This window comes from Osmerus mordax, chromosome 3, assembly GCF_038355195.1.
Source record: "Osmerus mordax isolate fOsmMor3 chromosome 3, fOsmMor3.pri, whole genome shotgun sequence".
Classification (NCBI taxonomy): Eukaryota; Metazoa; Chordata; class Actinopteri; order Osmeriformes; family Osmeridae; genus Osmerus; species Osmerus mordax.
This window is the reverse complement of record NC_090052.1, coordinates 8,747,681-8,760,555: the sequence shown is the minus strand read 5'-3', so window position 1 is coordinate 8,760,555 and position 12,875 is coordinate 8,747,681. Positions and strand designations below refer to the sequence as shown.

Here is a 12,875-nt window from a genome sequence, read left to right as displayed (position 1 = left end):
GGCAAGTAGGGTGAAGTTCCTTGCCCAAGGACACAACGTCAGTTGGCATGACCGGGAATCGAACTGGCAACCTTCGGATTACTAACCCGACTCCCTCACCGCTCAGCCACCTGACTCCCAATGAGACACTATGATGAGACACTATGATGAGAATTAAACATATTTCCACAACTAGGATTTCTTAGGACTTTTAGTATGTTGTTCTGGACACCTCATAGAAATGATCTATGCTCCAAAAAATATTTTACAATTAGTCTGTCGTAAAACGCTACTTTGCCTGGACTAAAGGGGCACAAGAAAGGGAGCCCTTGAAGAGTACCATTATCTACCGAAGGCAATATGACTTGTCAAGGTAAACTTTATAGCTTATAACTTGCAAATGGGCTTGATTCAATGAGTTTTCATGCTCAAGTTTGTACAAATCATGGTGCTAAAGCACCTAAACGCTATCAGATTAACCTGCATTGCCACCTAGTGGTTTGAATGAACAGCAGGTTGCTGCCACTGATCATACTGACTATAGACATGTCTGTGAACTTTCCAAAATGTTTGTGAACTTTTTGTTGAACCAGATACTAAAACTCATCATCGTCATTTTGTATTTCTTTGCAGTGGAAAATGTGGCACATTGCGAGTTTTCCAACTTGCGAGACCTGCTAATCAGGTGAGTTCTGCTTGCATGTGTTGGAGTAGGTCGGGGGGTGTATGTTTATTAATAAAATCCCATTAAATAGTTTTAGTTTGATTTTGGGTAACTGGCTTCTCTTGGTAATGAGCACCCGAACATGAAGCAATCCAAAAAAAAGAGAAAGAGAAACACTCACATGCAATGCATTTCTTGTGTGAGGGTAGAGGAGCTTTCTCTTGTCACTCGCGTCACATGCACTTCTAATCTTTGGTCAGGTCTGGTTTGACCTGGTTAAAAGCAAAAAGTCAAGCCTATAGATATGATAAAATAAAGAAAAAGCTTCTTTGCTGACAACTGAATGAAAGAACAGCACTGAGAAATCACAGAAAGCCTTGGCTCTGATTAGGGAACATTACATGTGGGTCATGTCAAATTAATGTGTTAGTTTGTTTCAGTTCCTATGCTTGTTAGCCAAACACATATACACTGCCGTTCAAAAGTTTGGGGTCACTTAAAAATGTCCTTATTTTTCAAAGAAAAGCACTGTTTTTTTCAATGAAGATAACTTTAAATTAATCAGAAATACACTATACATTGTTAATTATGGTAAATGACTATTCTAGGTGGAAACGTCTGTTTTTTAATGAAATATCTACATAGGTGTATAGAGGCCCATTTCCAGCAATTATTACTGTATGTGTTCGAATGGTACATTGTGTTTGCTAATTGCCTTAGAAGACTAATGGATGATTAGAAGGATTAGAATTAGAATGCCAAAGGTCTGCAATGTTGTAATTGCTGCAAATGGAGCATTATTTGACGAAAGCAAAGTTTGAAGAACAAAATGTATATTTTAAATAAAAATAATTATTTCTAATAATAATAATTAACCTTGTAAATGTCTTGACTATATTTTCTATTCATTTTGAAAGTTATTTGATAAATAAAAGTGTGAGTGTTCATGGAAAACACGAAATTGTCTGGTTGACCCCAAACTTTTGAACGGTAGTGTAGATTTATAATTATGTCTGATCTGGTGGGTTTTGATTATGTTCTTTCCCCCAAGATCTCACCTGCAAGACCTGAAGGGCGTCACCCATTACATTCATTACGAGACATACAGGGTGCGGAGGCTGAACGAGAGCAACATGAACGTCAGTGCACTGGGACTTTCCTCCTTCCCGCTCGAGAACGGAACGAGCGACACGGAGAGCCACCTCTGAGAGGATGGGAGGACAGGGATGCGTGTTGCGTGTGCACCTTCCTGCTCACAGCTTTTTTTGTAACTCCGCTTTTCACTGTAACTATCAAAGGAAACAATCTCTATTTCTCCCCACTCTGACCCCTTATCAAAATAATAGAGAATTTACGAGTAAGGAATCTTTTTTTTACCCCAAATAAGGAAAGATGTTTGTTTAGTTTTTTTGTGACCTGGGTTGGGAATTAACCAAAAATCTTAGTTAAAGGTTTTACTAAAGACATTATGTGAATTGCATTTTCTGTAGAATAAGTATTTTTGTGACACGGTCCAGTCAAAAGGGGATGTTGTCGGCTAGGTCATTTCTCCGTTTTGTACAAATTGTGAAAGTGCAGATTGTAAGCTTTCAAATTATTATGTCTCATGCATCGAGCACCGGCCGCAGTGAAGAAAAATAAAACAATATTCGCATTCGATCCTAGATATGTGTTTTATCATCCAGTATTTTTGCACGGACTACATTGCACTGTACCTGGCCTTATTATGGTTCAAGTTATGTGTTAAGTTGTTGGTGCAAATCGCATATTCTGAAAACAGCCTGAAAGATGTAGCCTATTCACGGTTTACCAGGTTAAAAAAATTTACAATGCAATGCCAGAAAATAGCCAATTAATTATATTTAGTCCGTGGATGTAGGCTAAAATGAACGTATGACAAAAATGTACGGCGAACACGCACCAGCTGGGTGTACGCCTGCGTGTAAAGGCCGAAATATGCTTCTGCGTCTCCGTTTACGGATGGGCGGGCGCACGGATACGCACGGATACAGACGGATAGACTTCGTTTAAGGTTCTCTGTAGGCTGTGGGTGCTGAAAACAATTCCAGAGTTGGTGGCGCAACGGTTTTTTGTAAATCGTCGTGGAGTGTTTATTTACCTAGGTTATCGAGAAATTGGAGCAAATTTACAAATGAGCCGTTTCATCAATAAAATACGCACATTTTCAGCAACTACACTGCCCATTTCTCGTCACATTTTAATTCAGATGCTGATTTACATGTACTGTTTAGCTGAAATATGAATTGTGAAAACTTACAGCGAAAAACGGACACATGGGAACGCCCTCGTCTCCGTGGAACGCCCTCTACGAGCTCTCCGTCAGCCCTCGGAGAGCCCCGGAGAGGTCTTGTTTAGTTGTCCGTGATCGCACAAATCCACTGTTAATTTTATTGGTGATCTATTTCCAAGCTGATTGTTTCTGTTTGTTTGTTTGTGTTGATATTATTAAATTTCCCCGTGAGAACGCTTCTATTCTGAGTAAACAACTCGAGGTTTTCTAATTTATCTATCAGTAAAATGTATTTTCCTTTTTTTCTCTCTCTTTTTTAAATCATGGCTTGTTTTGAAGGGAGATAGGCTAGCTAAGTGGCTCTTAAATGTGTTGCATGGCAACGATCAACGCTTTCGCATTTTCACAAGGACGCGCATCTTAAAACCAGGCGTAGCTACGACCGTGGCCTGTCAAGCTTGGTGCACTCGGTGTAAATTCAAATCACAAAGTCGGACGTAGCTAAGACCGACGTAGGACTTAAGACCAACTTTTTTACGCCCAGCTGGTGCACTCGGCTCCTGGAAGCTTAGGTAAATAAGAACAAATTATGAGTATTTAGTGATATTTAGCCAGAAGGTGGAACGTAAGGGAGATACCCTTTCCAAAACTTGTCAGGGCGTAATAGTCTGTGAAAGACCCAGAGAAACACAAATATCCGACGAGGCAAAAACCCACAATTTTGGAATCCCTGCCGGACGCTTGTTTTAGGTCTCGAGTAAAAGAGTACCGGGTAAAAGAGTACGTCTGGTCACCCTAATTCAACACTTAACTTTTGTAATATTCAAGAAAATGAAAACTGTAGCGGACAATACGGGATACCGACAACGTCCCCTTTTTTGACTGGACCGTGTCATATATTTGGTGGTTGGTGGATCACCAATAAAAAAAAACTGTGCGAGTTGCAGCATATTGCTGCTGCCATCGACTGTGCCAGTGAGACCCCGAGTCGAGATACAATTTGAAAACAAAAGCGTTTTGTTATGAACGGTATTATAACGGTATATAAGTTTGGACTGATAACGAGGACGTACAGTGTAGCGATTGTGCGGGAGCTTCACGGCTGTATTTCCAGTTTTTGACAATGATGATATAAATATATTTAGTTATACACTGTGTTCTGCAGTTATCTAAAGGTTGGATATATTATGTTATCCTGTATTCCATGCAGTGAGGGCATCTCCTCCTCCTGCACCCAGTGGACAATGTGATGTTGAGACAGCGCTGAATTTTGATTTAAGATTTGAGTTAGATTTTACAAGGTGTTTATGGACAATTATTACTCAGTACAAGCGCATGTAACACTGCTGGATTTAATCTTCATGATAATAATGATATGGAGTGAAAAAAACATGCGTGAGGAAAACAAAATATATAAATATTATGAGTAATCGTTCTTCCCACATTTACTTTCTGCAGTCTGACTACAGTACGGTCATCTGTATCGCCAATTCCCACCGTTTCCAAAATGTGATCATCAGATTTTGCGTGGAGGGCCGCACATTCTCCCGTCAAGTTAGTTTTTTATAAATCACAACCTTTGCGTGGGAAGTGGCGTACGCACATTTTCAGCCCTGTTTTGTGCGTAAGCCAAGTTTATAAATGAGACCCCTGGGGGGTGTTCCATCAACGTCGATTAAGGAAAAGCAAGACTTATTTCTTCAAGTCTCACTTACTTGTGAGAGCGGTTTGTAGAAGCTGTCCATACACTGTCAGCCAGAATAGTAATAATTGTATTTGGATTAAATATGCACGCGTAATATAATAATGATATATTCTTAGTCATGCTGAGCAATTTTAAATGACTGTTCTGCCAAGTAAAGTGTGCTACAGTTTTGGTCACCTTCTGATCTGAAGTCGGTGCTGGATCTGTGCAATATTAGTTATTTCAGTGAATCCCCATTTTAGTCATGGTTATCTTTCCCTTTTATCTTAAAGCTCAGCATTTAGCCTATCAGTTAATAAATGCGTGTGGCAAAGTTATTTTGAAGTCATTTATTAATTTTGTTAAAGATGTGAAGACAAAAACATTATTAGCCCTCATCAAGTGCAATTAACCATGGCCTTCTTCAGTGTTTTGCATTTTATCCTACAATTTTCAATTGCTGCCACGTTCTTTTTTGGGCTATTATTCTCAATCTCCTGTTGAGAATATCGGCCATAGGCTAGCCTACTGTCAGAACGGTTTCAGACAGATCATCAAATTACGCTAATTATCAGTAGGCCTAAATGCATGTGTTAAATAGATTTGGTAGGTCTACAATTTACGCATTTTAACAGTCGTAATGGTTTGACAAGTTGTCTCCCTTGCCATGTTAATTGCGGCAACATTGCCCTTTTTGGGGGGACAACTCCAAAAAAACTCAACAAATCAATTTACGCTGCTGAAACAACACCACTCTGCTGGTTTACGCTTTGCTTTTTGCAACATAACTCCTCTTTTCGACGATCGCCTGATCTGGGCTGCACAGTCTAAACTTATTGAGGTCTAGCTTGAAATAGCGTTGCCTGTTAGTGGAACGGCTTGAGGCTTAAGTCTAAGTTGACGTTTACCCAAGTGAGACTTATTCGTGTTAGCGCGACTTGCGTTAGCGACGTTGATGGAACACCCCCCTAGTCCAGATGAGTGTATCCTTTGCGCCAAAACAGACGACACAACTTCGAAATTCGTTTAAATGTGTTTCCAAGATAATATAGTGGTGACGACTCGCAAGCTAACTTTTAATGTCCTTATAAGTACGTCCAAGGTGGAAATACAGCTCAACTAAGCCTCTTTCTGTAATTTCCACGCATTAAAACAGCAGATCTAATGCACGCTTCTGTGCATGCGGTATCTGGTGCGCACCAGATACTTCAGCGTGGTAACGAGAACGTTTCTGGTGTGCAGCAGAAAGTTTCTCGGGCGCACCAGAATTTTTTTTTCTTCCCCATGTCCCTTTAGGGGCTCCATAGAACATTTACACTTAGTCATTTAGCAGACGCTCTTATCCTGAGCGACTTACAGTAAGTACAAGGAGGGTGAAGTACCTTCTGATTAATAGCCCTAACCGCTCAGCCATCTGATCCCCCCCGAATAGAACTGTAAGTAAAGTACAAAAAAGTTAAAATAACAAAATCTGTAATTATTACTTGTGAACGATGCAGGTCATTTGAAAAATGATCCAAACACTGATACCCGAAAGAAGGAACGAATCATTTACTCCCGTCTTTGTATCAATGTTTTGTTCTTCTGCAAACCGAGTTTTCGGATCAATGATTCGTTCATCTGCCGACCGTGTGTTCGGGTACGAGTCTTTGGATCATTTTTTTTCGTGATCTGCATAGGCTCAGAAGAGGAAACAGAAAGGATTTGTTTACCTCATTCACTTTCGCGTGACTGGTAGGTTTAGTATAGTAAGACGTGAAATTTGTTCACAAGTGATAATTACAGGTTTTGTTATTTTTACCTTTTTTTCTCAGCCACGAGAAAATGAACAAATCACTCTCTGAGAGTACTCGTTACACCCGAGTTATACTAATGATTCGTTCAAAATAAACGAATCGTTCACGAACAACATCACTATCACATTCCCCGGAAGGAGGGCTACAACACACAAAGAGAATACAAAAAGTGAACTCTGAAACATGATAGTGTTAGAGTGATGTCGACGTAGAGGGATATGTGAAAGTGTTTCGAAAGTTTTTACTCTGCAAAGCCAATCTTTGCTAGTCTATGTAGTATATACTTACCAAAGGCTTGCCACACTGTTTTGAAAACTGGAGACATCTGCTTTAGGAGAAATGCAAGGTTTTTAGTAACCTTGCAAGTTTCTTTTTGATAATACATTTTAATTACTTGCGTAAATACAGCAATGCAGGTTATATTCCATGGAGCCCTTGACCTCTGTGGAAGAGATAACATATGTCAATGACGTAATACAAGTATTGTTAGATATTGTAGTTCACCTTATGAAAGGCTCCTGAATATATGTATTGTAACTCACTGTTACGTAATTAAGAAAAATATCTAGGAATATTTACACAAATGTCAGACACCCTACTGAAGGCTTACAAATGTATGTCACACACATAGGGTCCTATGTCCAAAGTACAGTAAGATAAACTTTCGATGTAATTCAGATTTGTGATGATTAATTTTATCTCACTGTTACCTATTGAGACTTTTCATTAACTTTTCATTGTGTATAGACTACTATTCCTGCAATTTCTTTCCAAATTGATGATGTCGTTCATTTCATTGGCATGTTCAAACATGCTATTTTTATTTTATTTGGTATTATTTTATATTTCCTGATGATGCAGCATCTTTGGAAGAAGCCAATAGAAAATAAAGGCTTGACCCACATTTGAAATAAAAGGCAGTGTACCCAAACAACATTCAACATTAATAACATTCCAACTTGAATGTGAGGGTCAGAGTATGAATCCAACATGTCTTTGAATTCCATCCATTGTTTAGAGTAGATAATCAATAAAAAATAAATTACAATTAAAGTTACACCCTCAAATCTCTTTTTGTGTTCTCACAGTTTGTTCACGGTTCATTTGCTGTGGATTAACATTGCATTGAATTTCTATGCTTGACCAAAGCTTTTGTACATGAATAAATACATACACTACCGTTCAAAAGTTTGGGGTCACCCAGACAATTTCGTGTTTTCCATGAAAACTCACACTTTTATTTATCAAATAACTTTCAAAATGAATAGAAAATATAGTCAAGACATTTACAAGGTTAATTATTATTATTAGAAATAATTATTTTTATTTGAAATATAAATTTTGCTTTCGTCAAATAATGCTCCATTTGCAGCAATTACAACATTGCAGACCTTTCCGTGGAGAAGGAGAGAATCAGAATAAAACGTCTTTCAGACTCTGATAATCAATTAAAAGGAAATAATGTTATTAATTATTTTTTGTGCGGCCCGGTACAAAATGATCCACGGACCGGTACCAGTCCAAGGACCGGTGAGCACCGGTTGGGGAACGCTGCTCTAAAGACCCGGCAATTCAATCAATTTCCTGGCACATTTGCAATGTAATAAAATGCAGATGTGCACACCGCCCCCTACCGAACAAGATGGGTAGCTCGGTCAGCAGGGAGCTGAAGAAGAGCGGCTACTGACGTCACTCTGCTGCGCCGCTCAGAATGCTTTTTCGTTCACTTTGCATTTCTGCAAATGCATTTGAATTTGAATTGTGGTCACGATTTTGCAGCCACGTTCTTAAAATGAAAATGCATTTCTGGAAATGCATTTGAATTTGAATTGTGGTCACGATTTTGCAGCCACGTTCTTGAAAATGAAAATGCATTTCTGGAAATGCATTTTAATTGTCCATGCAGTTTTTAGAAATTCTGCATCGATTATGAAAACAAAATGAAAAAAGTTTCGAATTAGTAGCGGAAAATATTCAGTCACCGTGGCTAGACGATCTATGATTTATGTATTTATTAAATAGGATTTCCTTGTATTTATTTATACTTGTACACTGTTGATATGAAGAATTTGTATCTCAAAATGAACGTGAACCTGACCGGAAGGTGAAGAAAATAGTCTTACTAGCTTATTATAATTATACAATTTTCTGTTTTAATCTTGCGCTTTGTGCATGCACTGTACAGCACCGGAGAGAGATTAGTTGTAATAAGTATATAATTAATAGTTATGGGGAAACGCACTTAATTAGCGAAGATGCGGACGCACAGGGTACCCTTTCGCGTCAGTATGAGACGTACTGGGGTTTCAACTGACTCCAATGTAAACCCATTTGCGGCAATATTGGACGCTTTGAGCATCATTCCCATTGGACCATTCGCGTCAGTATGAGACGTACTGGGGTTTCAACTGACTCCAATGTAAACCCATTCGCGGCAATATTGGACGCTTTGAGCATCATTCCCATTGGATAAAAGAAGGGTGGGCTGCAGTTGTATACGGAAGAATTTTATTATATCCTTAAATATTGTTCAACCCCAAAACACGAAAGTATCATTGATAATTCACCAATAAGATGGGTTAATGTTATGTCCATCCAGTTTTTAGAAATTCTGCATCGATTCTGAAAAAAAAAGAAAAAAGTTTCGAATTTGTAGCGGAAAATCTTCAGTCACCGTGGCTAGACGATCTATGATTTATGTATTTATTAAATAGGATTTCCTTTATACTTGTACACTGTAGATATGACGAATTTGTATCTCAAAATGAACGTGAACCTGACCGGAAGGTGAAGAAAATAGTCTTACTATCGTATTATAATTATACAATTTTATGTTTTAATCTTGCGCTTTGTGCATGCACTGTACAGCACCGGAGAGAGATTAGTTGTAGTAAGTATATAATTAATAGTTATGGGAAAATGCACTTAATTAGCGAAATATTAAAAAAGGTAGGACAAGGACATGAGAAAGGATCAACGCATTTGTATTGGAACAACCCCCAGAGGCTGCCCTGTGAATTTTACCGCGGTAATTCTTCAGTGCGTTTTCATCCCTCTTCCGGTAAGTTAACACAAATTTCTTGCTCTGATACTGGCATGCAAAGTTGTATTTTGAGGAACGTGCATGTTTTATCTTTAATATTAAAAGGGACAGTGAGTGTTTGACAATGTTAAGATTATTCGCATTTATGAATTTTTATTTACAATACAAATGGGATATTAGCTAGTGGTAGCTAGTCTACCTAGCTTGTCAGTTTTACCTTTCTAGTTTCTTTGAGCGGGCTGATCTCCTCCTGAACGGGCTAATCTCCACCTGGAATATACAATAGTAGGCAATCTCGAATTGCAGATTCAGGCTAGGGTTTACCTTCCTATCCAATACTATTGTATCTTACTCGCAAATCAGTAATGGGACTAATAGATTTTAAATCAATTGAATCAGTGAAGAACATCTCAAGGTCTGATCTTTAGGTTAGTTATAACCATGCAACACACTTAATTGTAATCACTTGTCTTTATCTTTCTTTGCAGCTCCAGTACACTTACCTTGTCCCTTCACCTCAACCAACCTTTGACCTCCCATACATAACCCAACGGCTCTTTTAAGAGCCAACATCTATCTGTCTACCTACCTATCTACTTATCTATCTACCTACCTATCTATCTACCTATCTATCTACCTATCTATCTACCTATCTACCTATCTACCTACCTACCTATCTATCTACCTACCTATCTGTATCTGTCTATCTCTGTGTCTAAAATGAGTTATTTGGAATCAGATCCTGATACTTTGGGGTTGGAGGAAGAGCTTCAGGATGCCAATAACCTCCTTCAGGATTTGGAGGTATTGTTCTTAAATGTTTGCATTATTGTGTCATAATCATTCAAGAAAATGTGTTGTCTATGTTGATTATAATTCATTATGTTAGCTTCATTTTTTACAGCTAGATTTCAGGGAAATAGTAAATCAACAAGCCACTTGACTATTTTAGGTAGTGAAAGTTTACTGCAAAACCTCTATTAGAGTTTTTCAACAGCAAGCCTCCAGTAATGTATTACTAATAAACACAAATATTATTTATGTTTGTTAATGAATTCATAAGCAAAATGCATTCCTTCACGCAACATTGGGGGAACATTTGTCCAAATGTCACACATCTATATTTTTCCAGTCAACTGCGGGTATACATTTTGTGGATTGGGGGTGTATGCTGTTATTGTTTATTTAAACAATTAACATGTTCAATTTTTACCATTTGTTTTTCATTGTTAGTGCGGCTGTTACCGATACAGAGGCCAGATCGCGTCTGTGGCTGTTCAACAGGCGAAAGTCATGTTTCACATTCTTATAACCATAAATGGTAAGTGGACATTTTGTCACACACAATACACACGTTGTGTATTACATTGTAATATACACACAATGCATGTTAAATGATTTTAGTGCATGTTGCACATTGCTATCTTGTTTGTAATTATCCTGGGTACAGTGTGGGCACTTTCCAAAAATGTGCCCTTATGTCTAATGATTTGGATTTACTGGAGGGTTGTAAGCAACATGGAAATAATGCATGTCTTTCTGAACCCATGGCTGAATTTGTAATTTTGTAGCCAGCACGTACTATTTAAAAATGATAAAACTGTAAACAGCTGTTGCCTGCGTCTGGTCTAAAGCATACAGAAGGTAAGATAAATTACAGAATTACTTAATTCACTGACTCATTTATCCTCCGAACAGGTCGCTATAACCTTGCATTGCCAGTGGTGAGTTGCACCAGCTGTGGCGCGACATGGTCCCCCTCCATTAAGGACATCCATGATGGTGGATACTGGCCTGGCACAGTTAATTTCTGCACCCTCTTTGCCACTGATGTCTTTCAGTCTTTCTGTGACATCAAGATGGCCGCACCAGGGATGTCACTTAAGGCATATGTCCATATGCTTGACAAGAGAACAGTGCACTTTGGAAGAGTACGTATAAATGTTTTTTGCAACATCAGTTTTAATGGTGACTAACATATACAAATATATTTTGATTAAAATCTTTGCTGTGTTTTCCTTAAACCTACAAGACTGGCAAAATATCAGCTGATACTGGGAGTCAGTTGGCTGAGCGGTGAGGGAGTCGGGCTAGTAATCCGAAGGTTGCCAGATCGATTCCCGGTCAGGCCAACTGACGTTGTGTCCTTGGGCAAGGCACTTCACCCTACTTGCCTCAGGGGAATGTCCCTGTACTTACTGTAAGTCGCTCTGGATAAGAGCGTCTGCTAAATGACTAAATGTAAAAAAAAATGTATGATACCTTCAGCAAAAGCTTCTCGGAGTGGGTTCCTGTAAGGTTTCAGGTGGAGAAGATATGTCAGGAGACATTTTTCAGCTGCCCTGCCTGCACTCCAGAAATATCGCTTTAAATCAAATGCAAGGTACTCTACATTACGTATGACATGTATGGATTAATATAACCCTAACATAGTCCTGATGAACAGTTTATCAAATATGAATATGTAAAACATTTCTTTGAAAAACACTGTATTGTGTCAGCACTTCAGAGCACAGCAACTTTGAAGACATCTTCATTTTAAAAGATGAGGAGGTTGCTGACTTTGTAAGCCACGTCCACAGACGGACAAGTCATGTACGTAGAATTATTTTTGTATCATTGCTGACATGGTACTATTTTAGTGTAATTATAAATAATTTTTGCAGTCATAAATCAAAGTTATTTATTGTTCTGTAAACAGAACACAGTCTATACCTGTCACTATTAGTAGATGTTGCCAGTAACAACCCTGATACGGTTTGATCATTCATACTGGATGTCATTTATGTTTTAATTTGAATGTATAGGTGTCAGAAAAAGGGGCTTGTGGATCTTCAGCTTGGACAGCAGCCGTTATCCAGGAAGTCCACCAGCAAACTGGATGAGGAGGGGCTTTCAGTCATGCATGCAAAGGCACACACTGGGAAATGCGAGGTATATGGTAGCTTTAATTACAAATTTAGTGTTAGTTTGAGACCTTTTTCTGGTAAGATGGAGTGAATTTAGCAGTAACTATGTGTTCACTTCTTTACAGATTAAATGGGGAGGCGCTTTTCAGGAAGGTGCAGGCTCAACAATTGGAGAAGAGGTTGAGCAAGTGAACAGTTTCCTGTCCAGAGCAGCCATCACAACCAAGTACATGTCTAAAGCAGGTATGTGTGTGTATGTGTGTGTGTGTGTTCCATCCAATCTCCTGTTAAATAATAACTATTTTTACACACTGGCCTTGAATTTAGGTCGAACAGACATGCTGACCCTCCTGGCTTGGGGGTGGAATAAAAGGAAAGTGGAGAACATGGGCCGCACTTTGAGCCAGAGATACCTTAAGGTTAATTTGAACCTTGATATTGATATCATAATGAGAAAAACACTAGTAATGTAAAGACATACAAAGCCAAGGGATTGACTTTATTAATGTAATTATTAGACTGTAAGGATGCTTAAGGAACAAGTGGAGA

At 38.6% G+C, this 12,875-nt stretch overlaps 1 protein-coding gene across 5 annotated transcripts in view; it reads left to right on the top strand.

The window, feature by feature from the left end:
* septin12 (septin 12) overlaps positions 1-2,522 on the top strand; it is a 225,460-nt gene extending 222,938 nt beyond the window's left edge. The window contains exons 9-10 of one of the 5 annotated variants that reach the window (XM_067232401.1): positions 613-664; positions 1,695-2,522. In XM_067232401.1, the coding sequence (XP_067088502.1) occupies positions 613-664; positions 1,695-1,851 (209 nt within the window). In that variant the 3' untranslated portion in view covers positions 1,852-2,522. The remainder of the gene's footprint in view (positions 1-612; positions 665-1,694) is intronic. The other 4 variants (XM_067232400.1, XM_067232403.1, XM_067232404.1 and 1 more) reach the window with 4 other exon arrangements.
* Positions 2,523-12,875: the final 10,353 nt, after the last annotated feature.